This window comes from Ammodytes marinus (genome assembly GCF_949987685.1).
Source record: "Ammodytes marinus genome assembly, chromosome: 3".
NCBI lineage: Eukaryota > Metazoa > Chordata > Actinopteri > Uranoscopiformes > Ammodytidae > Ammodytes > Ammodytes marinus.
The window spans coordinates 23,053,101-23,080,178 of NC_137232.1; the positions used below are offsets into that span (position 1 = coordinate 23,053,101).

Here is a 27,078-nt window from a genome sequence, read left to right on the forward strand (position 1 = left end):
TATCGCAATGGTCCACCCTGCGACCAAGCTCATTAACAGACTTGTTTTATCCACCTTTGATGCTGGTCACATTATGACCAGATCATCAGACCAGAATTGAATTACAAGGACCTAAAGACCTAATTATAAGCAACTTTTTTTTACCAGAATCTTTGTGTTAATCGTTTTAGCCTAAATGTAACAAATACAGTATAGGCTACCAAAATGAAAACAAATTGAATTCACTGTAAACTGAAAGGAAAACACTGAAATTATGCATCTCAACTGCTGTTATATGGTTCTTTTTAATACGTTCTTATACCATACCTAATGAATGTGAAGAAAGCTACATAAGTAGGCCTTTTAGCATTATTTTTTCTAGAAAACATATTGTATTATGAAATGAAATATATCCTACAAATGAATTATCCTAGAGATGTTGAACCACACGATAACACGTTTTAATTTAACCTTCCTCCTGTGTTAACTTCCTGCTACCATCCATGGTGTTAGCGGGTCGGTTTCGACCCGTGTCTGAAATCAGCTGTAAAAAACACTAAAAACATTTATCTATCATCTTTTTTGTTTCTCATCTCTTGGTTACATTGTTAGGATCCCTTATCCATGAAAATATTGTTTTTAATATTTTTGGTGGAGGAGGCTGGGCCTTTTTTTAGTCAGTATGCACCTCAATTTCAATTAAAAAAATTGTAAAATTAACCTCAAGAGAATCATATAAATAAATATTTGGTTGTTGTGTTACCTGATTATTACTGAGGGGTATGAGAACACATTTCTTAACAAAATTTGTTTTATTAATTTTTTCATATTAATATTATTGACCTTTTTAACATCTATGGTGTTACTGGTCAATTACGAACCATATATATTTATTTCAGAAAACAGCAAAAAAAACTTTTATTTCAGCATTATACAAACACAATGAAAACCAGAACAAGTCACAACACAAAATATAGATTTGTAAGGTCAAATAAACAACAACAAATCAAACCAATCGAAATCAATTACTAGTTCCAAAACTAGTAAAAAAACAGAGTAAAAGTCTCTGTGTGCATATGTTTAGTTGTATGTTCAGATGTGTGGCAAAGAGCAACACTTTTAGTGTTCTTTGCAGAGATATTTCTTGCAGGTAAAGCACAATACTTTTATCTTTCTGTCCTTAGTGCTTCGGCAGACCTGACACCTCTTATTTTTAGAATCAGGTGGCCATTTTCACCAAAAACATGATCCAGAACTTGGCTCACTGTATATCTCCTCATTTTTGAATACTGCAAATAGGAGATGTGCACTCTGCAAGTCACCAACTCTATATTGAATTGACCTCACATGTCTGGATATGCCCGTCTCTTTGTTTCGCTTTTATGCAGGTATAAGGCAAAAAAAGTCAAAATGAGAACCTCCCCAGAGCTCACATGATTGGGAGAGGAGCTGACTGTCATTGTGTTGGCTGACAGTGCACTTATGATTTCAGTTTTGGCTCTAGTAATTGTTTTTTACATCTTATTCTATAACCGGGTCGAAAACGACCCTAACACCACAAGTGTTGTAATTTCCACCAGAGCATTTTATAATTAAGTGAATTTTTATTTTTTTTTATTTTTTTTGAAATAGAGGTTCCTGACAAAGTCAAGAAATCTTGATGCAATAAACAAAATGTAAGTGGTTCTTTTATGCATTTGAAATCCAAAACGGGTCGGTGGCGACCCTAACACGAGAGGAAGGTTAAAGGTGTATGAGCCCTGTATTGCGGTTCCAAAAGGTTTGTAAATTGTAAAAACTGTCCCTGTGGGCTCTCCGTATATCAAGTTACCAATACATATTCAAATTCACCCGCGATTGAAAATAAATGGTAACCTACCTTACAGCAGCCTATAATAGATATTGGAAATATGCTCAACAATCTACGGACAAACAGCTGGTAGAGCAATATGTATAAAACAATCCAAATCAAAGCATCTGTGCCACTGAATAACGCATTATTTGTATTTAAGTAGCGGGGTATTTAACCTTATTATGCCTATACATAGGCCTAATTAAGGATGTGAAATACTCGTAGGGCTGATCGCTGTTTCAGCACCAGTCGGACTGGGCAGCTCCTCGTGCATCACCGTTGACAGTATCCATACCGGTCTTGGGAGCATCGTCCAGGGTGTGTGACTTCACATAAGGCGGAGGGAGTGATGTGACTAGGAGGATATCTACTCTGAAGAGAGGGAGAAGTGGCTCTTGGACGAACGGTGCGTTAAACTTGCCAAAGATATGGTATGCTTTTTACAAAACGTATTTTCTTTTGGTCACCCAATACCTACAATCTTGTTCTATAAAGCTTTTTATGAACGCATTTGTCATCGACAGTATGGATTTATCAACACCTGTTTGAGATCGCTGGTAGTTGAAAAGTTTGGCGAGGAGACATGGGTCAAACTCAGGTAGGCTAAACATACATTTCTATGTCCTATTACGAGGCATAGCGTAGACTACTAAAATAAATCCCTGCTGATTACTTTGTGGAGCTGATAAATGAAGAACAACTTTTAGATATTTTTTTATCATCATTTCCTATTCAGTTTTCATCCTAACCCCCAAAACAATAAAACCACCGTCTTCCCATCATCATGTACAGGGATGAAGCTGGAGTGCAGGATACTTTCCTCACACATGAAGTCTATAACGATGAGATTACCATGAAGTTGGTAGCAGAAGCCTGCAAGCTCCTGGGTAAATTATTTACAAAGCTTGTTCATGTTTCACTTTAAAAAAAAAAGAGAAAGATAAGTTTCTTAATTATCCATTAATTGTTCTATTTTTATTATTATTATCAATATTTTGCAGGAGTGAAGCCAGAGGTTGTGTTGAGGCAGTTTGGAGAATATTTCTTCGAATTTTGCCAACGCTCGGGCTACGATCACATGCTGCGGACCTTGGGAGGAAATCTATATGAATTCATTGAGAATCTGGATGCACTTCATAGCTATCTATCCCTGTCATACAAGGTGCCAAGCCAGCTCCCATGTCTATTCGCGTATTCCCTTTTTAAGACTCATTTAAGGAAGATTTTCTTTTTTTATTAACGAGTCATTGTTTGGTTCCTGCAGGAAATGAATGCACCATCATTTCGGGTGGAGAGGAACCCTGATGGTACCATGCTTCTCCACTATTACTCCGACCGGAGAGGACTCTGCCACATTGTTACTGGTAATAAGTGAAAGTATGCAGAACATCATAGTTTTACAGTTGAGGGTGATCAATTACCTCCCTTAACAAAGGAAGCAATATGGCAGAACCTTCACCATTCAATTACAGCATTTAGTGGTTGACAAAGTATTTTTTGCAGTTCCAAAATCTACTCATGTTGATTTAAAAAAATTATAAACGTTTATGTGTCTTTGCGATTGCTTATGTGTGTAGGCAGACATGCCTTGATTGTTTGAGTGTGCATAAGAGCCTTGGGATGGTGCATGTGTGAAAACAACAAACCCTTTTTCGTGTTCCCCATTGTTTACTTCCACCGCTTTCTGCTCCAGAGATGCGAAGTGTTAATTAGAGTGTACTAGCCTTTGTGATCAGATAACAAATACCAGCTCACAAACCCATCTCTACCCTAATATCGTGTGCACACCGATTATCTGCTTATTATGCTCTCTCTAGATTCCCGAAAACGTCGCTCCAAATCACCCAAATCACACTCTGCAATGTGCTGCCCGATGCCCATACCTGGGTTCCCCAATAGGAGAAGTAGCCAGTGACAGACTGATTGTGGGGGCTGGACCAATTACAGGAAGAAATACACAACAACAATGACGGTTCTTAGATCAGCCAAGCAGGGTAGTGCCAGGCTTTTTATTTAGCTCTCATAAAGGAGGTTACCAGTGTGTCAAGGTTAAGAAAGCAAGCTTTGTTTACTCACAGCCTGTAGAGAACATGTTGTTTCTTGTTGTATTGAACCTGGATAACAAGGAGGTCTAATGATGGAGGCTGCTTCTTCTTGTTTTTATGTCCTCTTGTTTTTCTCTAATGTTTCCGCTATCATCTGATCATTCACATTGACTTGTATAGCAATGCATTGTACTGTGAGTGTACAGACAAGGTGTCATCAATCTCCTTCACAGGTATCATTGGAGCTGTTGCAAACGATTTTTTCAACAGTGAGATAACCATGGAGATTGTCAGCCAGCTGGAGGAGCTGGAGAGAACTGGGAAGAAGGAGCATGTGGTTTTCCTAGTTACACAGTGGCCCGCCGTCACTGCTAACACCACTGTGGTCAGCAGGAAAACTGGGCCTTTACCGAGAACCCAACATGATACCGTGACATGGACTAAAAAGGTTACATTAATGATCTGTGTTATAAGCGCTGTATCTGAAGCAACTATTATTGAAGCAAAACCAAAGAGGCCAAGAGCCCCTGTGCACAAATTAAACCACATAAATAAAATACTCTCTGTGTCCTCAGCCCATTCATCAGAAAATATCCAGTATCAGGGGACTGGTTCATCTTGGGAAAGGTACAGTAGACACCCCTAAAAATACAAATCTTAGAGCAATAGGTTGAAGCTAGTGGTTTGGAGACACCAGCAGTGTAGGACCGCTAACAGGTGCCACATCCTTGCACCTGTAGTGTCTTTAATTGAATTGTTACAAACTCTATCCTTGTCTTTCTTTGCAGGCAAACTGCTGAACGGTTTCCATCCAGTTTACCCCACAGCCCTTAACATTGATCTGAAGACCTTCTGCCATGCTTTCCCTTTCCACATAGTGTTTGATGAGCAGGTACAGGTGACCATATCAACATAAAATATACAGTATATTACTGTGGCATTGTGAAAATGTGTCACTAGTAACGAGTAACTGAAATGGTATTAACGTCATCTATTATTCAAAATACGCTTTTTCATGTTTTTTCAAACCTAAATATGGGTCCCCGGTGTGGCTAGAATCTCCACCTCGACATTTCTGAAAACCTCCTTCTGTAACCTTCTGAACCATTAGAAAAAGTCAGATTGCTTTCCCCTTATGATGTCATAAGCCCCACCCCCTAATTTCCTACCTAATTTAGCAATACCTCCTCATCAGAACCACATCCCCCGCTACCCCTTAATTTAACCCACAGTCAGCTATAGTAAACTGGCGGAGCAGAAAGGGCTTTTTTGGAAGGTGGGTTTTAGCTAAAATGGAGCATTTCAGACAGAGGGTGAAAAGAGGAGATTAAGCATTGGCACTGTGAGAAATATAAACTACACCATGAAAACCGTTTCTAGTAAAAACCCAAATTACAATTTTGAACTTGAATAATATGTGTCCTTTAAATTAACTGGAGTGAAACCTGGTGGTAGCTGGTGGTGAACCAGGTTGGCGTGAACCTCCAGAGGATGGTCCCCGGGCTCCAAACGATAGGCATCCAGCTGGACCTGTACTTCAGCATTGTGCATCCTGAAGTCACATTCACCATCGCCAGCATCAGGAAGTTCATCAACAGTCACTTTGTCCTGCAGACGTGCAGAGACATTATGCCAGCAGCGTGGAGGGACAGGCCCATGCTGCAGCTCAGAGGTAGAGGACAAGTAATAGAAGAAATCCCAAACATACACAGTCTACCCCCCCAAAAGCAGACAGAAGAAGTCTTTATGCATGTGTTTGTCCACATACAGGTCAGATGATCTGGATGCCCTCTTTGGACTGTATGCTGTATCAAGCGTCACCCCTGCTGAGGAGCCTTCAGGAGCTGGAGGAGATGGACATGCACATTTCCGACATTGCACCCCACGACGTTACCCGTGACCTCATCCTGCTCAATCAGCAGCGGCTGGCTGAAATGGAGCTGTCCAGTCAGCTGGAGAGGAAGAAGGAGGAGCTCCGTCTCCTGTCCCAACACCTGGAGGAGGAGAAGAGGAAGACGGAGAACTTGCTGTACGCCATGCTGCCCAAGCACGTGGCCAATCAGCTGAAGGAGGGCAAGACAGTGGAAGCAGGTTAACGGAATAGGCTTTATGCTTACTAATAGTGTTTGTTTGTGTACGTGACTGTGTCTAATGCGAGTCTTTGTGTGTTTATCCTTTAGGAGAATTTAAAGAGTGCACCGTACTGTTCAGTGACGTGGTGACCTTCACTGATATCTGCTCCCTATGTGAACCCATCCAAATTGTCTTCATGCTCAACTCCATGTATCTTCGATTCGATCGGCTCACAACTGTGCACAATGTTTATAAGGTACAGCAGACCGGTAGCCTGGTGCTACCAGACCATCGTACTTCATTTCATTTGTACAGAAGGTCTGGCAGTGCTGTAATTGGCAAACATTCACTCATGGAGGCGGGTGTCTGTTAAAGTTTAAAACTATTGGATCTGCCCAGTGCCACTCTGGATTAGCCAACCAATCGCATAACGTTTGGTCGTCACGTGTGTCATGAGCCGGCTTCTGGCAACTGAAACTGGAGCGCGACTTCGACGTCATCGTTCTCAGCCACTCGCTCTGTTCGCTGATTGGACCGGCTGTCGAATCTCCGGCAAAACTGGGAAATGGGCTGTACACCCAGACTGACTACTGAAGGGAAAATAAAATTTGGCCGGAAGTAGGCGGGCGGGCGGAGCCAGGCTAGCAGACCGGACCTTCAAAGATGCTATCAAATATTCATATTGGATTTTTTTATTTTTTTCATTTGATCTGACTTGAATTTAACAAAGCAACATAGGGTCTCCCTTTATGCTAATGACCTCTTGATTTATGTCACAAATACTACTGTATGCATTGATAAGAATACATTTGCTCCGTTTTAGGATATAAATTCAATATTGGAAAAAGTAATTGTTTTCCACTTAATAATGTGGGAAAGCAGATCCCTTTTGAGTGACTCCTTCCTGCTTTAGATACCTTGGGATTAATATCTCGAGTAATCTCCCTTTACTTTATAAACACAACTGTAAGAGCCAGATTACATGAATGCATTGGAAATTGTTTATTTATATTTCTGCAAGTTGTATGTGTTTTGTATAATTCATAATAATTTACAGTTTCTATTTTTTACATTTGATATAGCTAAGTGTATTTACAGCTAAAAAGTAATTTTGTAATATTGAATATTTTATTTATGTGAAGATGCTGACATGCACAGTTTCAGTTTGGAAGACAGCTGAACTAGGCACAGGAGCATATTATTTCTTTACTGTGTGATCGTGTGACTTTGTATGTTTTTGACCTTTTTTAGTACATTTTTGAAACCAGATACCACATCCCATGTCATTCGCGTCAGATTACTGTGACTACAGCTCGATTGTGGTATTTAAATCAGAAATTGGCAGACGAAGTGTCACTACAACAACATTCTCAAGTTGATGAAGGTGTTCAAATGAGACCCACAACAAATTTGACAAAGCCGGTGTATTTATTTGGTGTTTCCCAGGTGGAGACCATAGGGGATGCCTATATGGTGGTAGGCGGGGTACCCATACCTGTCTCCAGCCATGCTGAGAGGGTGGCCAACTTTGCCCTGGGTATGATATTGGCTTCAAGGGAGGTTATTAACCCTGTGACAGGAGGACCCATTCAGGTACATAAATGTTTGTAGTGCCGTTCTCACAAACACAGTGGTGAAAAGTTACTCAAGCACTGTACATAGTATTTAACGTACTTCTCCATGGGCATTCACATTGATCTAATTAGATAAAAATCCCTATTAAACTAATGGAGGTCACCCTGCATGGTGAGTACTTTGATCCTTTGGTTGCTAATACTGTACTTCTGTACTTTTAATTAAGTTAAATGTAGCACTAGTTGTTTTATATTATTGTATTGCAACTGTTACTTAAGTAAGTTATATGAACACTTCTTCCACTGCTGAAAATGTATCAATGGTGTCAATGGTAAAACTTTTTGCTTTGATGCATGAAATGTATTTTTTTCCTCTGTGCGAACGCAGCATCTGTTCTCTGGCTTGTTGTATTTCCGTAGATACGTGTGGGTGTCCACAGTGGGCCTGTACTGGCGGGTGTAGTTGGGGAGAAAATGCCTCGCTACTGTCTGTTTGGAGACACAGTCAACACTGCATCTCGCATGGAGAGTCATGGCCTGCCCGACAAGATCCATTTGAGCCCTACTGTCTACCAGTGAGGAGACCTATTCATGCCAGAACACACACAAACCGTCATACATACTTCGACATGAAGCTCTTTCTGATTTCCCCTTCCTCTGTCCACTTTCCCTAGGGCTTTGAAGAATGGAAGCTTTCTTATGCAGAAGCGAGGGGAGATTGAGGTGAAGGGGAAGGGCAGGATGATCACTTACTTTCTTGAAGGGAACACAGGAGAGAGCAAGCAGCAGATTATGGGTCTCTCAAACCTGGAGACTGGGGCTGGACAGCAGGACATGATGAGTCAGTCAGGTCTGTTTGCTGTCAGACAAAATCTTCTAATTCTACATCTAGTGATTTACTCTGTGTCCTTCTAATTGGGTAAACAATGAGTTTGGTTTGGTTTTAAATGTCCTGCAGTTTGTATATACATAATAACCTATACATAAATCTTTCCCCTCTCTCATCCTCTCTCTGTTGTAGTTTTTCAGAGTCAGCGCAGGGACGACCTCTGCTTGATCCCTATGAAATATGGAGACAGCCCGAGTGAAAGCCCTACTTCTTCCCCGCCGCCGAAACCCTTGGCCTGCCCAGCCATCAAGCCCCGGGACTCCGAGAGCTATGGAAGCCTGCACACAGAGGATGGAGCTCTAGGCCGGATAAAAGACACGGATGAATTTGACCAAACAGAAGTCAAATTCACAGAGAAAGATATGGACGCCTCAGACAGTGACAACCGTTTGGATACAGAGGCACAACGGTCAATTGCTGTTGCTGTGGAATCTGACAATCAAAGCAAACACACCTTAACCAAATTCTGTGCAGTCCTATGAGCTGGTATAACCTGCAGCGTATTTAAAACTTGAAAATGACAAACAGTTTTTATGTGTGGATGGTATCTTTCTCACTATATAGTACACCAGCGAGCTTGATGCTCTACACAGACTATGTTCCTTCTTGAGCACAGCTTGTGTGACACTTTGGATGTATTAGATCAATTATTGTATTAAAGCTTGAAGTTGACGGTATATGCTTTGGCCATAGCTCATGTATCTGTCAGGCATACTGAATAATAAATGCATTTGCCCCTGTCGGTGATTGACTCCCAATAAATCTCATGAGCACAGAAGGTAAAAATATATTCAGTCCAGTGGCCTTTTTAATTTGTTTTCATACAACTTAGTGAGGAATCAATATGCTCAAACCCCTTGTTCACCTGGTGCATTTCAACCACGCCAATCTACAGTATCGCCAATTAGAGGTAAGCTGCATTCAGTGTAAGAAAAAGTAGTCTTTTGAACTTCATCTGCTGTTTAGTTTTTTTTTTTTCAATGCAGAACAGTAAAAAGTAAAGACAAACCTTTTGGCTAATGTCTTTCTTAGTGTTTGCAGGGTCCTGTCAATGCCAAAAGATCAAAAGCCTACTTTTTACAAAAAACAACACAAAATGTAACTATCCAGATTTACAAATACTTAAATGTGTCCATACGGACATAGGTCATACAGTAATTCACATGTGCCTTACTTTTCGTATTTAGTATGTACACTGGTATATTTACGAGGAGCCTCCTATACATGAAGGCAGAGTCTAAAAAAATATACACACTCTTTAGGAACACTGTCAAGAAACAGGTCACAATGTCGTACACACACGTGACCCCTTGACTACCCATTTAGGTTTTGCGTCGTGAAAATAAACAAAGATGAATAAATCATGAGTCTGATGCTGGTCACGAGGCCTGTGTCAGTGACCACAGATGTCCGTAAAAGGGCCTGTCACCCGCAGGTGTCCAAAGACGACACCCCAGGCGGGGAGAGGAGTCCAGACACCTGATCCCCGCTGCAGAAGGCCCCCGTGCATCATGCCCACTGACCAGGGACTGTATTGCCATGGCCGGATGAAAACAAACACCTGTAACCAGAGTGTTCTGTTTGTGTGGTCGGATGTGATAAAAATCGGTCTGCTGGCTCACTCAGTGAGAGCCCAATCTACACTCTCCTAAATAACCTGTTTTGAGGCCACAGAGGCTCAGTTCATGTCCGCATCCTAGTCTTTAAAGGGGTTTTGCTTCATCCTCTCAAGAATCTGTCTCACTTATGGAGGCCAGCTCTGTGATTTTAGGCCCCTCCTCTTGGTGCTTGGTCAGAACCGGCCGGTTGGTGTAAATGTCATCCACGGGTAGAAGGAATGTGACTGTTTTTACCTTGGACCTAAAAAGGACCAAAGAAATCAAGTTTGAGTTATGTGACTACAAAAAAAGTAACTTAAGATTGTTGATTTAAAGTTGCATTTCTAAAGCTTTAGACCGCATGACATGCCCCATCTTTACCTGTTTTTCTGGCCGTATTCCTGCAGTGAGTGCCTGTTTGTACCTCTCCCCACTTCTCCTTTGGCTGAGTCACCAAAGATGCCGTTGCCATGCTGGATGTCTTCTTGCAGTCTCCCCCATCCAGAGTCGCTCCTTCCCTCTCTCATGGTCACCCCAGCAAGGTTGGCGCTTATAGAGTACCTTCGGACAGTCATGACCGTGTTCTCTGTGGAATAACAAGGAAGACAAAGGCGTTGGAATGGATGCATATTTGCAACAGTGCAGGGATGGATATGGAAAGAAAACAAATAGGACAATTTCTCTAGTTTAAATTTCATGTGTGTTCATGCTAGATAATCATAAACTTTCCATGTCTTAATGTCACATGTTGACGTACTTTCAGTGAACAAAAAGGGCCTTTCTGTAAAATGGTTTCAAATATGCTATGGAATTGCATAATGGCGATTGCAGTTTGGAATCTAGTGTTTTGAGAGATACTTGAGACTTAAGTGAAGGTTATTTATTTGAATCTGTGAGACAGACCGCTAACCTAATCTAATTTTTGGTGTTGGTGCTGTTTAGCTGTTATTGAATGGTTATGAGCTGGATCTTCTGTTAAGTTATGTCTTGTTTGTGTAGGCCAACTGTCTGAAGATTTTGGTTAATCTGTTCCAAGTGCTTGGGTCTTGTTTTGTTCAAAAGGGTTCATTGTTTAAGCCGGACAAATTAAATATAGGCTATGGACACTGATGGCTTTAAATTTAATTTATATTAGGCTATCTATGAAAAATGGTTTAAAAAAAGAAGGGTATGCCTGTAGGACCAGAAACGCTCTTCCTAACCCTTTGGAACATGAACAATATTATTTGATATAGGCTACTGATGTGTTAGTTATATGTTGCTGGATATCCCATCTGTTTTTCTTTATATTATGCTTATGTTTGTGTTATTGTAACATAATCAATAAATTGACTAAGAAAAAAGAAAAAATGAAATCACGCAAGTTAAACGTATTCACATCTCTTACCTTTGTATAATTGTCCCTCCAGGATTGGCGCAGACGCATTTCGCCTCAGGCTTCCATAGGGGTTTTCCTCCAATAATCCTGCCCGCTGCTCAGCTGCTGGAGGAGACACCGGGCTGTCTTCCCCCGGGCCCGGCACCGGCACGGCCCCGGATGGCAGCCCTGGTTGACCGTAGTCTCCCAGCCGCAGCTCTCGGTTCTCCGCCTCCAGCTTTTTGATCTCGTCACGCATCTCCATAATGACCTGCGCCAGGCTGCGGGTGCTCTCCATGGTGCTGCCGTTGCGCTGCCAGTACCACGGCTTTCCAAACACCGGCGGCGTGTCTTGTAGGAGAAGCTCGCCGTGTTGCTGCTTCTGCTGCTGCTGTGGCTTTAACATGCTGCTCCCGCGAGGCTTTTTGTGGTCCTCCTATACTGGTGTGCCCGTCTCTGTTGTATGTATGCCTCAATCTCAGTCCTCCAGATCTTGTTTTGAGGGAGATTATGCCGCCTTTCACCACTTGTACATCTGAAAAGGCTCCAATCATCCGCCCGCAGCAGCACACGGAGAATGTTTTATTAATCAGCCCCGGCCGGCGTCCAGTTTCAGGAAAACTAAGCAGGGGGTCGGAAATGAAATGTGCACTGCAGCACAAGAGCTTGCTTGAGTGGCGGGAGACCTACTTAAAGTAGTGCAGTGTAAACTGTATTGTTTTTTTGTTTTTTGTTTTAACTTTACTATATCCGTCCTACAATATGTAGCAATGTCATGTTTTAGCTCAAGAATAATGATCAGATTACTTTTTGGCACCTCTCTTTTCTTGTTATGCTCTCTTGGTTAGGATTACACTATACTTTTGAAATATTAATGAAATCTGTCAGTGAAGATAAATCTAGGAAGGAAACTGAGAAAAGCCCAACTTCCACTATTTGACTGGGATGAAGTGGGTAATTTATATAAAGACAGATCAGGGTCAAATTAATTAATTTCACAAGTGGATTTAGGATATTTCTTTAAAATGTATACACATACACAACTGGCTGTTTGATAAATAATAAGAGAAGGAATCACTGCAACAGACCTCAAATAGAGGCGGCCACACACACAAGGAGAAAATGACAGATAATTACACTCAATGGGGGCTTCCTCTGGCCAGGATATGGTCAGGTGTTGCACTGGCGCTCATCTGCACCAAATGTTTGTAACCTACTGTGAAAAGAGGAAGACAGTCTCTGACTCCAACATGAGAGACACCGCTGGCCGCATATTCATTCAAATTATTGTCTGTATTGTCTGACCTAGATTGAAAAGGTGCTGGCTCAGAGCAACCCGACCCCGTGCCTGAGTCTAGGTCACTGGGAGGGAGACAGACATGTACCTATGCGGGCCCTGTAGACTAGAGAGAAACCCAATCAGCCCTTTATTTCTGGTTCACAACATAAGCTACAGAGAGAGAGAGAAAGAGAGAGGAGGGATGAGAGAAATTACCGACTGGCAGGAGGGAAGAAGAAGAGCTATGGAGGTCAGTGAAACTCTATCTGCTACCTTTAGGTGAGCGTCCACAGAGGGAGAGTGGAGAGACAGAGGCTCCACCAATGCTTGTCAGGCAGAGATAAAGACAGACAACTGCATGATGCATTTTACCAGCAGCTTCATGTCCAAGACCACTTAACCTCTATTTATGTGCAGTGCCCTGAACTCCAGGCTTAGCATCAATAAATTAACAACCACTCTTGCTGCTCTGTCTCTCTCTGTCTCTCTCTTTCTCTTCATGTTTAGTAATTATACACAATTATTGGGGTGGAAAAAGTGACACCAGATCCACCAGATCCCACGGAGAACTCTTCTATGTCGGGAACGTGCTAAATTTTAATGGCATGTCACTTTCCATTAAAGTGTGTGTTTTTTGCTGTGTACTGAAGTAGGTGCCCAAGTTTCCTCAATTTTTTTTGCACTAATGCTAAAGATTCTTTGTGATTCTAATACTCAGATTACAAAGTGACCTTTTGGATGAGAGATTAATCCATTTTGGCATATTCAAATGTCCCATTAAACCTTACGTCAACAAGAAGGGAAATAATATGTAACATTCAAATAATCAGTTAGAAGATTCAAAAACGTATCTTATTCCCTCCCTATATCAAATTATAATTATAATAATTAAAACAAAAACAATATTATTTTCTATTTCCAGGTGTATCAGCTGCCTATACACTAGTGAAATAGTCTGGTCGGGGGCGTCAGTTGTGGTTATATAGTAAAACGTAAGAGTCAAAAAGGAAGATGCAATGCACAAAGGCAAACAGAGCTCCAGGGTAAACACAGTGGAGACTCAAACAACAGACAGACATGTAGCAGTGATGACGAGAGTCTCTAGGCTCCCACAGATCAAAACAAACTGCACAGATTTGGATTCATTTGGCTGCTGATTTTGTTTTGACCCCTCCCACTTTGAAACAAAGAAAATCAATGATGCACAACAAAGGATTGTTGCTTTCGGAGCATGTCCATTCATTACTGTACGGCAACAGTAAACCTGCCTTTCTGGGTCAAATTAACTATTTTGAAACTCTCACTACTGTGCACGGATTGTGTAGATTTTCTACAGCACATTTGATTAGCAAAGAAAATATAATTCAGCCAACCACAAATGTACAAAATGTATACAGGACAGTAATAGAGAACTAGATAAATAAAATAAATTAGGGTATAAACATAGCATCCCTGGCTAGTAGAGCAAGTTGACCTATATAGCAAAAGCCTTTCTGGAGGTCAAAAACAACCCTGGCCTATTTTATCTAAATGCTTTGATGCAGTAGAGGAACAATATTTAATAATATAGTCATATTATAAGATAATATAGTAATAGGATGGATTTAAAGATGTATAGATTTTCTTCTGCACCCACGGACAGATGCAACAGGTTTTCTTCTTCTTTTCGGGGCTGACTTTGCTCATCACGTATTTCAATTTCACACATTTCTATATATTGTGCATGTGACGGACCTCATATTTATAATTAGCTGTTGCTGCAGTGTGGTCCAGTCAATAGAGGAGGATGTGAGGGGCTGCTGTGCCGAGGCAAAATTTCATTTTCTCTAGTCCTTTTACTCCATTCAACATGATTGGCAAACCTGAGGCTAATACGATTTACATATTAAGTGTCATGATCTACTGTTAGGCGAGAGGAAGTGTGATCTGAAAGTACTGTGCAACGTCCTGAGAAAGATTATAGCAGCACTGACATCATGAATTTAGGACAACAATTTTTTTTATTTAAATGTTATACATAAAACTTTAGTTTTTGTTTTGTTTTTCATCTCAGCTAACAAATATTTATATATTGTATGTTTTATAAAAAAAAAAGGAACATTTCGAACATTTTAAATATTAATATTTCTTATTTACAATTCAAAACAGTACAGGAAATAATAACAGTAACAATGCAATTTCAACCATAAAAATGATACAAAACATAATAATTATTTGTTTTCCCCCATTTGAAATTTGGCAAGCTGATATTTTCCAGAATTTTAGCGAGGGTACAAAGTAGCATTGTGGAGCTGCTCTACATTCAAACAGGAACTAGAGGTGCGTTCAACTCTTTTTTTTTCCCTTTCACATTAGTCATCTCTTACAAGATCTCTTGAGATATTTTGAAGGACATGATAAGAAGAAGAAGAAGAAAAAAATGTAAAAACTGTCAGCAAAAATGCTCCAAAAAGCTTTATATTACACACACACGGCTGAACGCACCTCAAGCTCAGTAAGGTCACTGTTTTTCGCTAAAGGGAAAGGGTTGTGGAGAGAAGGCGCATGTTGTGTGGTGATGTACATGTGTGGAGGAACATATGTACTGTGTGTACTTGTTTGAGAGTGTTTCCGTCAGTATGTAAGCTGATGAATCAGTTTGGCAGGGCAAGGGTATTCCATACAAAGCACGGATGGAGTCTTTAAAACCAAAGAAAAAAAAACTGTAGCTAAATAGTCCAGCAGCCTGGCCTCTACTGCAGATAGTCAACGTTCAAACGACAGGGACTACAGACTATCACGACCACAGTCTACACACTTCTTTCTCTGTTTTTTTCTCTACAACTCACCATCGCTCACAGTTCAACTGGCCCGCTGCTGCTCCTTGCTTCCAGCAGAGAACCACTACAGTCAGAAATCAAGCAAATTAATCCACTTTGAGGCTCAAACTGGCACTTCAAAGCCATTTAGGGGGGGAAGAAGAAATAAAAAGTCCACCCTGGAACAGAGGGGTTTTTCTTGTGAGTCTATTGGCCATTCAGTAGGCGCTGTGCCGCTCCGATCCTGGTTGTCTTGTGTGAGGAATCTGCACCAAAGCAAGAATAAAAAAAAAAAGCTTGTATTGGAACAGGGAAATTCAAAAGGAAGTAAGTATCAAGAGTAACAGTTTTGGATACTTGGATAGCTTTGGGAAATGGAAAGGGGAAAGGCAAAGTGGGGTAAGCAAGTCGCAATATGACATGGTGTATTTTAATGAAGGAATTTTTGATGGCATGACATACCAGTCTTAGAAAGAGTGGACAGAGAGCTTTTAGAGGGAGAGGAGGTACTGGCGGCAAGAATACGTTTTTGTAGCTGTAATGAGAGGAAAATGTTGAAAGAGAAGGCGACATGATAGTAAAAAATAAAAAATAAAAATAGATGCTGGTAAAAAATGCAAAATGCCTTCTAAATAATGCACAGGAAATAGATGATGCTCCTTATGCCATGCAACTGTAACATACAGTAAGTCTGGACTCTTATTGGTCATTGTGTAGTGAGACCTGTTCGTTCATGATCCCGGACAGCTCAGTCAGCATGTCCCTGTAGTGAGCCCTCATCTCCTCCTGGTACTCCAGCTGGTCCTCCTTGATCAGCCGCTCATTCACATCCAGGGCCTGACCACAGGCTTCTGCAAACTGCCTGCAGGGGCAAACAATGTGGGACTAATAGTGACGTACTGACTAGTGATGCTGTGAATCATGCCATTGAAGCTGCTCTTAAATGATCTACTCATGGACAGTTATATATACAGTATATATGATGTTGCCTTTTGACCTTTGGAGAGGATCACTGCACTCATGTACTTGCATAATTGTGAACTAAATCCATTCCTTTAATTTTTAATTTTTTTTTCAATGGGTCTATTTTTGTTGACATTTTGATATACATTCTGTGGTTTGTTTAACACATACTGTATATGCTGCATATTGTATCAGCCAGGTTTCCAATGAAACTGGATCTTGGGAATTACTGTTAACATTTTCTTATTATGGAGATTCTGGATTTCCTTGTGTGTAACATTTGCCCTAAGAGAGTTCTCATACAGAAGTCTTGGCTTTATTATTAAATGCTTGCAGTTGACCAAATAATTCACTATGAACTAGTAGTAATAATCCTCACACTTTGCTCTGAGTTGTGCATGTTAATCCTACCTGAAGATTTCCTTGAGCAGTTTAACCTGGTTGTCGGGATATTTCTTGGCATTCTTCTCCTCTAAGAATGCCCTGGCATAAGCCATAGGCCCTGCATTCACCTGGAAGGGGAAGATCAGGTGAAATTAAAATAATGTTTACGTTTTACTTATTCATAAGAATCCTTATGCCCTTTTTATTTATTTATTAGTATCGGTAGTATGGCTAAGGAATCCATACCTTGACACTGACGCTGCCCTGTAGTTTGAGCTGCAGCCGGATCATGTCCACCTCCTCCATGTTGCAGAGCTGGTTGAGCTCGGAGACTTTACGCGACATCTCATCGATGGCGACCTCAATGGGGTTCATCTCTGTGCTCTGCTGCTCCACCACCTGAATACGCTTCTTCAGGTAGGGAAAGCTGGAACTCGCTGAAGAGAAGGAAAAATAACAACCATTATATCTGTAAAATGTCTAGTTTGTGTGTTCTGACAAGTGGGTGAAAATGATAAACAAGTTATTTACTGGTCAATATGGTGCGTCTCTTGCACTGCTCCTCCACGTCCCCGTGTTTCTTCCCCGACAGAGTGAACGGCGTCTCAAAAACAAAGCGGTTGATGTTGTGATGCCTCTCGAAATCTGTCCTCTTGTCCTGCTCTTCTTTCTCGTCAAAGTAGGGCACCACGTACGTCACCTGGATGTAGGCGAACTTTGCGTCCAGGTCTTTAGGATTGACCTGGGTTTTTTTTAACACATTTTGAAACAAGCAATAGTGAATATTTTTGTAAAAGTTGTATGTCCACAAACCAATAACTCGATATAATAACAGCAAGGCAAATCATTAAGGTTGAATGTTTTCACCAAAAAAAAACTTCTGTTTGTAAGGTAGTTACCTTATTGGAGTCCTGGATCATCTTGACATTATCAGCTCCAAACTTGTCTGAGTAGAGTTTGAGTAATCTCTGGGAGATTTCCGAGAGGCCTGTCAGCTTCGGCTCTTTGTAGATGAACTCTTTACTCTCCTCCTCCTCGAAGAAACCCTGCCAGAACACACACACACACACACACACACACACACACACACACTAATTAGCAATGCCTGTAACACGTGGAAGTGTTTCTGTGTATGCAAAGCAAGCCAAATGAAATATTTAGATTGTGTTGCTTTTTGCTGGTTGCAAAATGCTGTGTAGGTGTCTGATTTTAAGTTGCCCTCTATTGGTTTCTTGTCTACACACCGCATAGCACATGTTAAAACAAATCAAGCCGTAACTGTGTGTCAGTTTTAAGCTCTGGATGGGAGAGTACATTGAGGTCATTTTCAAAGCAGCATTGGAGTCAAATGTGCAAGGGGAATGAGGTTTATTAAATAGTATCTTCCTGTTGGACACCAGCTCTTCTTGATGTTTAGGGAGGACACAATTTCATCACTGAACATTATGGGGAAGTAAAATGGACCACAGCAAGCTTGACACAAACTCCTTTCAAAGAGGGGTAAGAGCGGCATGTGTTAATAGTGGTAGAAGGAGAAGAAGAGGTAAAACTTGTTAGCACAGACAAAAGTGGAAAACCAAAGACGTACAAAACTTACCGCAATCTTGACACAGAATATAATTTAAAAAAAAGAAGAAAAGAGCAGACAGAGAAATTAAGGACACTGACTCATTGTTCGCTCTCTGTGCCTCACTGACAGGGTGATGTAGCTTTCTCCTCCTTTTTTCCATATTCTCATTAACAGCTTTTTAAACTTCTTGACTTCAGAGTTCTTAACTCCTCGCGTGGAAATATTATACCCCCCTCGTTAACCAATACAAAAGTGTGTCAAGGATCCAGGTTGTTAATAATCAAAACCCAGAATGGCACAGAGCCTCTACACAGACAATGCCAGGCAGGACTCAAAGATAAACTAGGGCACGATTGTCCCTGTTGTATAAAAATATGCTTTTAACATAAGAGATGCAGGGTTTTAGTTACAGTTGCACAAGAGTTGGTCTTTTTTTTTAATGTGCGGTACAGACGTTTCTTAAAGTGTGTACAGCCTGCGGTAATGAACTGCTGCTCACCTGTCCATAAAAGGCTACGCGGTAGTAGCGACCGAAGAGCCGCTTTTCTGAGTTCACCACTTCGGTCACTTTGAGATAGGAGCGGTGGATGTCATAGTACAGCTCCGACAGCCTCTGTGGGTACAAACACAAGTGTTGGGTAAAACTTGACGCTCAATTCACACATGGCACCAAAAAGAGCTGATGGGTTTAACGGTCACCTTGAAGTCCCGCCTCTTTTCAAAGACAGCGATCACAGGCTTGTTGATGTCTGCGATGAGCTCATGTCTCTCTGATTTCCACAGATAGTCCACACACAGCTCCAGCTGCTCCACCAGCGTGTCCTACACAGGGAAGCAAAATCAGGAAGTACTTTAGAGAGAGAAAAGGGGGGGTTGGGGGAACAGTTCCTGCCATGCCACTGGCACTTCACACATTCTCTGGCAACAATGTGTTTCAAAAAGTTTATAAAATGTTCTGTTATGTTTTGTCCAGGTTTAAAGACCAACACTGACCTCAGTATAAGGTGTGTCTTGTGTCCCAGTGTCTTCCTTCATGGCGCCCTCCTCCTTGACATTAGGGCTGATGCACATAAACGCTGCCCAGCCCATAGAGAACGACGCTGGAGTTTTCAAACAAGTAAAAGTGATTAAGCGCATTCACACTTCCCATCATTGCTAGTGTTAATTTCAGCTTCTAAACACACATTATTGTATTAAAATACATGGAAAGTTTAATTTTTAATTTTTTTTTGTACAGGCAAGCATCCATCTTTGGCACATTGAAACGAACACATCCAATGTGAGCGTGCGACATATCAGACCCCAGTGAGACCGAACATCTTATCCAATGAGACTCGAGTGAACAGTGAAGATCAAACATTGATGGTAAAAAAAGTGAGAACATAGCACAATCTCTTATCATTAAGGCAAGAACAGTGGAGACACAGTATAATACACAGTGTGGAAAAACCTTATCCAACAATGGAGTGGTTAGGATTTGAACTGTCACCTGACAATTCGATGTCCCTCCAATCCAAACCATGTCCACCTGTCAATACCGACAACTTGTCTGCATACAGTATGTAACTCCTTCCAAAAGTTCCTTGTCTCTCCATGCCTATATTTTCTGAACTCCCAGTCCCACACACCACCCAGCGGGCCCCCAGGCGCATACACTCACTGTCTTGTTCTCGGGAGGTAGTTAGTAAGGAGCTACAGTTATAGACAGGGCTTTCTTCAGGGGACACACTGGACATCCTGGCCTTGTCAGCTCTCCAGTAGCCTGTTTGGTAGGAGCGGAGGAGGAGCAGGTGTTTTTTACAAAGTTCACATCCACTTGCTTTTTGGCCTTTTTAAAAGCTCAAGGACAAAGGCTCGCGAATCGGGCCGAGCGCGCTTGCATGCTATGCTGGCTGTCGACACACAGGTTCAGTTGCGTGAAGTGAAGTGCATGCGGAAATATGTCAGACAAGTACAGCAGAAAGACAAGACACATGCTGCAGGCTCAGTGAGGAAGCTTGCACACAGAAGAGCGAGCAGAAATAGAGATGGAGCATGCAGCAAAACAAAACAGGTAGACCTCAGTCTCTAAGAGGTTGTGAATGGGAATTGTATTTGGATGCAAATATATATCATATCTATATAACTAAACAGTAGGCAACATGATAATCTGTTTTAATACCCATTACACACACCCGACCAGTGTGCTCACTTCCAGGGCATACACATGAACCACTATAAGGAAATGAAGGACTGATAGATACATGTTTGGAGTTGCAATGAACATGTTAGCAGAGAGAAAGAGAGAAGTTTTCTGATCGACAAGAGATGGCTGTGATGGAACTTTCTGGTTAGAAGTTAATGTGCGTCACGATGGAGGCACTACAACAGCAAACCATGCTGTAAAAAAAAGCCAAATCAGAAGCAGCAGCAATTGTACACTAACCTCTCCTCTTCAGCGATTCAGCAATCAGGGCTGAGATGTGGATGTAGCACATGGCAGCCTGAGGTGGGAAATCAAGACACATTTTTAGGACATTTAAGTAACACTTTGTACTAAAAGACATTGGTCAAGTTTCTGAAGGAAGAGCAACCTAAAGATTTGTGTAACGTATTTTACCTCTGAGAGATCGCCGTTGCGGACGTGGACCTTGGCCATGCTCTCCAGCCAGGTGCGTCTCAGCTCAGGGGTGCTGGCGTAAGAGTTGGCCAGGCTGTACTGAAGATCCACCAGCATCTCTGGATCCTTCTCGTGCTCCTTCATCTGCGCCGTGGCCATCAGAACCGTCCGGATGCGCTTGGTAAGGTCCTTCACCTCAGCGGGGAATGGAGTGTTCTGTAAAAAAAAAAACACTTGATAGTTTAGTTTTCATACTTCATAAATGAGAATGAAAAACCACTATACACTATAATGATTGGTGAGAAAGCTGCAACACAGCCCTAGCTCTACCTTGAGTGGTGCATCTCCGTTGGCAAAGTTATTGATGATGGCCAGGGACTGTTGAAATCTGGAGCCTCCGATGCCAGCATCCGCTATCAACTGGCTCACTGCCTTGATAACCTGAGAGAGAGAGAGAGATAGGACAATGTCACAAAATGAAAAAATTATATGATAATAATGATATTATTGTGCGGAGGTCGGTCTCACTGACCTGCAGATGTGAGCGGACGATAGACTTTCCCTTTGTAAACTCAAAGTTTTTTCTCATGAAAAAGTAGAGCAGGGCGGCCGCCTCCGTCTGGGTGGAGCTGGAGCGGTGGTTACAGCACTTGAGGATCTCGTGGCACAGACAGCCACACAGGTCTGCTTTACCCTGGAAGAATCCACTGGGGAACTGCAGGAAAGCATAAAGAAGGGGGGGGGGAAGTCCATGCATGAGGAAGACTGCTGGATTCTTATTTTAGATTTGTTGTGATTTTACGTGTGGCGTTTTGCTGCACCTTTTGTACAAAGAGTCTGAGTGCGGCGAAGACGTGTCGTAGAGTGGCGGTGGATTGGTTGATCTGAAAGAAGAGCAAGTAGGTGTCCAGCACCTTCTTCATCAATGCATTCTGTCCTTCATCCAGCAACAGCTGCTTCTGTATGGAAATGTGAAAAAAGCAGAAAACACGTTTTTACTATCTACTGAGTATCAACAGGTAACCTTTCTTTCTTATACCTGAAAGCGCAGTTACTTAAAGAACTGATTCTTACAGCCGCCAGGTGGCAGCAGAGTATCACTAGCTTGGCTTTAGACTGAGCAGTAAATGTGTGCATGAGGATACACAACTGCAAGATTTTTTTATTTGGACCAAAAAATGCATAGATTTTATGTGTGCATTCAAATTATGGTGGCAGATATGATTATTTAAAAAAAAATTATGTTATAGAATCAGAAGAATTGTTTTTGTTTATTTGTTTTCATTTGCATATACTTGTCAAATCCAAAAGCTGATCTCAGATTTTAATTTTTAATTTTTTTTTAATTTAACTTTTATTTATCCCCGAGAGACCAATTGAGGGGTGACCCTCATTTTCAATGGTGTCGATTAAATAAAAACAGTACACAACAGTTAAACCAATATTTTTTATACTGCAGGCTACCTGTATATACAGAGCATTACATACATTAAAATAAATTCCTCTTAACAAAATCCCAAAAAGGTGACACTCACTCACACAGTACGCGTATATAGTTTTAGGTTGTAAACTATGAAAAGGACCACATACCTTGTGATGGTGAACAAAGAGCTCTAGCACATCCAGCACAGTGAGGGACACCTCGGTGGACAGGTTGGCTTCGATATCTGTGGGACTCAGGGAGTCCCCATCCTGAATATTCCCATCTGGAAACAGAATCAAAAAGGAATAACTTTAAATCCATCTGAGTCACTTTATATATGTCTGAGTGAAAGTGTGTGTGTGTGTGTGTGTGTGTGTGTGTGTGTGTGTGTGTGTGTGTGTGTGTGTGTGTGTGTATTACCAGTCTCCATCATATGCAGCAGCTTGGGGTTGGTGAGAGCGTTCTTGCTCCTGATGATGGGCATGGTTTGGGAGCGAGCGTGTCGGTGACCTTCCCCTCCAGACGCCATCCTGGAGGCGACAGCAGGGATCAGCAGCCCTCACACTTATTATTTAATACTTTAAACTTACACTGCAGCAAATGTGTTACTAAATATTTGGACAATTATGTTGAAGCTGTAATAAAGTGCAGTGATTTTACAAATTGTAGTAGGCATGTATAAAAGGCAACCATGTCCCAAGGACGTGCGGTTTTGTGGGAGAGTGTATTAACACACGGAAGTACAGGGACAGAGACTGGCAAATCACATAAACACTGCAGGGGGAGGAGCATGCTGAGAACACAGTTACAGTCTATACCATGGAAACACACAGTGATAACATCAAACACGAAAAATACACAGGGCAAGAATGTATCTAAATCCAGGTGTTTACAGTGCTGTTTTAGATTCTTACAGTATTTAAATAGTCTGGAGTTAAAATATTTGTATACATTTGAGCCAATCACCAGACATCATTAGCGTTAAGAACCATTTGAAGAACCAAAGACTCTTTTGAACAGTTTCACTCTGGCCTAGTGGCTGAGGGGTTATTTCCTGGTGGAGGGTGATTACCATTGTGGGAAGAGGCTTGAGGGATGAGCGGACTGGGAGGGGTGGTTAGAGCCCTTCAGGGTGCCATTGGCCTGGGTGGACTGGGCCAGCTTTAGTGCCGCAGCTAGTTTCCTGTTCACGAGCCAATCACATCAGAGCTAACATTAGTCAGTTTAGTCGAGACCATCGTTGTTAAGTGTCCATCATTAGTTGGCTTTATTAACTATGCATGGCATGCTAATAGTTGCTCGAGCACGCCTGCAATCCATAAAAAAGAGGACCCCATGTGTGTAAATGCAAAGACTTTGCAATACAGCACTATTTTTTGCACTTTTGTAACCTTGTTGCATATTTATAGCAACCAGGTCTGGATCTTCAATGAGTCCTTGGGGTGATGAGAGTCAGAGAGAAAGATAAAAGAAAAAGGTGTATAGTGAGAGGGAGGTCAGTCAGGCAGAGCGGTTAGGGGCGGAGCAGAGTCAATGGTATAAGTTTGCTATTAGTATTATAATGTGTAAGTGTTACATCAACACTCGGTTGGAGGTTAGTGGAGTAGGAAGCTTGAGGTCTGCGTTAATGTAAACCAATAGGCAGCAAGGAGATAAGGATGTATAGATGTGATGGAATCAGAAGACATTTAAGCTGCAGCACAAATCAGCTCAGAAAACTGGATTGTCAACAAACAGATGTCCGACATATCATATTCTCATGATGCTTAACTTAAGCTCCATAGGAAAATGAATGCCAATCTACACAAAGCAAAAATTGTTTCTTGGCCAGCCAATAGAGGAAAAAAAGGAGGACACACATAACTACTGAGTAAGCCGATCAAAATGATCACTTCAGAGCAGAAAACTGAATCAAAGCCAAGCAGCAGGTGGAGTCTAGCTGGTGGAGACAGAGGGCTAATAGGTGGACATGCAATGTGGGAATTGTGAATTAAAAGGATGTTGAGCGTAAACGAAAACTAACATGCAGTAAGAGCGTACATTTCCCATCTCTGTAACATCCATGTCAATACAGAAAGGGTTATGTTGATACGACAAACATCAATAAACGTGCAGTCACACTGACAATCCATTAACAGCGGCAGCATGCACAGAGAGGGGGAGGGCGCGAGGCGTGCACTTTGCTGGGGACTACAACAGCAAGGGTCAAACATTGCAGTTGTTATTCCTTTGTGTGACATAGTGGATGTTGTGCTTATTGTGTGTATAGTGTGTCTGTATTTAGAGCTAAAGTCCTAGGACGTGAGTCTACCTGCAACAACACACAACCTGGAGCTTTGCTGGCTAACTCAAAGGCCCTGACAATTAATTTTCTCCATTAAAAGTGTTCACATACAACTTTCTGTTAAATTTGGAACATTACAGTTTTCAGTTTACGTTTATTTGTACTGTTCTCTTCTCACTAGTTTGAAGTGGGTGGAGATCAGTTGGAAAATGGTTAAGTCGTGCACCATCAGGATTTAGCTGTAAATCAAACTGATGACGGTTGTGGGCTTGGTTGGGGTAATGTTTCTAGGCTACTGTCAATCAATTTGGATCAAACCACTTCCACATATTCCTGATGAAACACATTGGCAATTTTTCATTATTTTTCTCTAAGTAAATATTCCTTAAGGCTGCCTTCATAAAACGTTAACTTGTATAATTGTTTAATCATGAATATTTCATTTTATAGAGAACTATTTTCAAATTTTTCAGGTTTCAGGCGCTTCAATGACTGAACTGTTGTCTGATGGACTGGCTGACTTCCTGGCTCGCTGTCTGGCTACATGCTGCTAGTATAATTCATCCCTCCTGAACTTCAGTGGGTGCCCACACTGACTCAGCCAGGCATCAAAGAGCTTACAGAGAGACACTGAGACAGACACAAGCCTAAGAATCCCCATGGCCTGGTATTACAGATGAATGTTAAGTAGCTAGCGGCCCCAGACAGGCTCAACTAGGTCTGAGAGCGCTAGTGAGGGCTTCCAGCTATCTTTATTCTGTTAATGCCTCCACGCACAGTAAAGCAGTGTGTTCTCCCAGCCCTTTGTTGGCTTACATCTCAGCATCTTAGTGCTGAAAGGAAAAAGAGGGCTAATTGAATTAGCTGGGAGGAACCAGAAAATGGAGGAGTCTAGCCGTGCCAATGGAGCACACACACACACACACACACACACACACACACACACACACACACACACACACACACACACACACACACACAGGATAACAGCCCCCATCCTGTGCCAACTACTACAGTACAATATCCAGCGGAGCTTTTCTCTCAACAGTACGATCCAGGAGTTTCACCTCCCCCTCTCTTCCTTTTCTTCCCTGCTTTACCTCTTCCCCTCTTGAAGCTCATCCCCGAGTGTGCACACGCATACAGATCGCATATTAGTAGTTCTGCCTGGCTGCACCTCACTCGTTTATTTGTGTGTGTTTGCACATGTGTCTGCGCAGCTCCATTTGCACATGTGCACATTCATGTGTGTGCATGATTGTATGAATTACGTATCAGTGGGTGGGGGAGCTACTACCTTTGGCTGTGGCGTGTATGTCGAGTTAATAAGCTGTTTCCACATGTGCGGCAGTATAATAAATACATTTGAAATGAGAGGAGCACAGACTCACCGCGCTATGTGGCGTTTCCCCAGGAACCTGAAGTGCTGGAGACACAGCCTGAAGAAATGGAAGATTTTTTTGTGTTTTGTAGGTTAAAAACACAGCGTAAATCAAGTGCATGCGATTAAACCCAGTGGCAATATAACATTCCAGATGCTGACGCAAACAGGAAACATAGACAATTAACTGTTCAGTGGATAGGCAGCTCTTGTTGGAATTAAAGTCTGTTTTTTCCTCTCTCGCTGTGTCATTACTTTCATCTGTTCCCGTCAGGCTACAATATTCCACTTTCTTCCCCTCTCCTTTCTCCTTCCTCCATGCCTGTCTGTCTCAATGTGTTTTTTGTATCTCTCTGTGCACAGTACTGTATCAACGTTCAGCCTGAAAGGCTTTGTTAACATTCTGCAAAGAAGATAGAAGCGCTCTTACTCCAGGATGTTAAAGAAGTCTGAGATCTCCTGATGAATGGCCCGGTGCCAGTAGGACACCAGCACATCTGCGAAAACAGGAAACAAAAGACACCATGTCACAAATCACGGGCCATTTCTAGAGTGCTGACCAAGTGCAAATACAAGTTGGATCAGTATTTTTTGTACCAAGATGGTCCTGCAAAAGAGTCCTGCAGATGTGTTGTGGGCCCACACAAATCCATACGTGTAGTATTATGGTTAATATCATAACCCCTCAAAAGCATTTACAGACACAATTTAACAAGGCTCTGGACTGAAATGTGTGAATTGTCTGCATTTGTCTTAATAAATAAATGTTCTCACCCTCAGATATGGTTTTCATGATGTGCAAAAAGCACATGAGGAGGCCGCGGGTCTCGGCCTGGTCGAGCTTGTCACAACGAGAACCGTAGCCTATGAGGGACTGTGGCCGTGCAAACTAGGGGAAAAAACGACAGCAGACAGAATTACAGTCGAACATATAGCGTCAGGGTTTGTAGCTGCCATTGTGCACACCAAGGGTCATTTCCTCAGATTTCTTTGGCAGGTTTTAAGCAACCTGGAGGGAAAGTAGCATATA

General features: G+C 41.8%; 3 protein-coding genes across 5 annotated transcripts in view; 1 reads left to right on the forward strand and 2 right to left on the reverse strand.

Annotated features, from left to right (window-relative positions):
* Window positions 1–1,732: 1,732 nt before the first annotated feature.
* LOC307248414 (guanylate cyclase soluble subunit beta-2-like) lies at window positions 1,733–10,064 on the forward strand (the record flags this gene model as incomplete). Its single annotated transcript, XM_080024812.1, has 16 exons — window positions 1,733–1,759; window positions 2,356–2,429; window positions 2,624–2,718; window positions 2,833–2,993; window positions 3,096–3,195; window positions 4,110–4,261; window positions 4,452–4,503; window positions 4,665–4,768; window positions 5,332–5,548; window positions 5,647–5,967; window positions 6,057–6,205; window positions 7,396–7,542; window positions 7,944–8,098; window positions 8,198–8,373; window positions 8,545–8,821; window positions 9,848–10,064. 16 exons carry the CDS (start codon window positions 1,733–1,735, stop codon window positions 10,062–10,064), a joined length of 2,424 nt encoding a protein of 807 aa, XP_079880938.1.
* Window positions 10,065–10,139: 75 nt separating this feature from the next.
* On the reverse strand, window positions 10,140–11,773 carry LOC307248415 (uncharacterized protein; the record flags this gene model as incomplete). The annotated part of the gene is made up of 3 exons (XM_080024813.1): window positions 10,140–10,272; window positions 10,392–10,596; window positions 11,398–11,773. The coding sequence occupies 3 exons, from the start codon at window positions 11,771–11,773 to the stop codon at window positions 10,140–10,142; spliced, it is 714 nt and encodes a 237-aa protein (XP_079880939.1).
* Window positions 11,774–14,699: 2,926 nt separating this feature from the next.
* dock10 (dedicator of cytokinesis 10) overlaps window positions 14,700–27,078 on the reverse strand; it is a 68,697-nt gene continuing 56,318 nt past the window's right edge. For 2 of the 3 annotated variants that reach the window (XM_080053088.1, XM_080053086.1), the window contains exons 36-56: window positions 26,823–26,937; window positions 26,479–26,545; window positions 26,059–26,106; window positions 23,456–23,566; window positions 22,804–22,913; window positions 22,551–22,666; window positions 21,782–21,919; window positions 21,493–21,675; window positions 21,291–21,401; window positions 20,961–21,176; window positions 20,787–20,844; window positions 20,022–20,123; window positions 19,355–19,461; window positions 19,061–19,183; window positions 18,861–18,974; window positions 17,691–17,837; window positions 17,323–17,533; window positions 17,038–17,228; window positions 16,819–16,919; window positions 16,168–16,306; window positions 14,700–15,710 (exon numbers count right to left, since the gene is read on the reverse strand). In XM_080053088.1, coding sequence (XP_079909214.1) covers window positions 15,663–15,710; window positions 16,168–16,306; window positions 16,819–16,919; window positions 17,038–17,228; window positions 17,323–17,533; window positions 17,691–17,837; window positions 18,861–18,974; window positions 19,061–19,183; window positions 19,355–19,461; window positions 20,022–20,123; window positions 20,787–20,844; window positions 20,961–21,176; window positions 21,291–21,401; window positions 21,493–21,675; window positions 21,782–21,919; window positions 22,551–22,666; window positions 22,804–22,913; window positions 23,456–23,566; window positions 26,059–26,106; window positions 26,479–26,545; window positions 26,823–26,937 — 2,556 coding nt within the window. In that variant the 3' untranslated portion in view covers window positions 14,700–15,662. The remainder of the gene's footprint in view (window positions 15,711–16,167; window positions 16,307–16,818; window positions 16,920–17,037; window positions 17,229–17,322; window positions 17,534–17,690; window positions 17,838–18,860; window positions 18,975–19,060; window positions 19,184–19,354; window positions 19,462–20,021; window positions 20,124–20,786; window positions 20,845–20,960; window positions 21,177–21,290; window positions 21,402–21,492; window positions 21,676–21,781; window positions 21,920–22,550; window positions 22,667–22,803; window positions 22,914–23,455; window positions 23,567–26,058; window positions 26,107–26,478; window positions 26,546–26,822; window positions 26,938–27,078) is intronic. The other variant, XM_080053087.1, reaches the window with a different exon arrangement.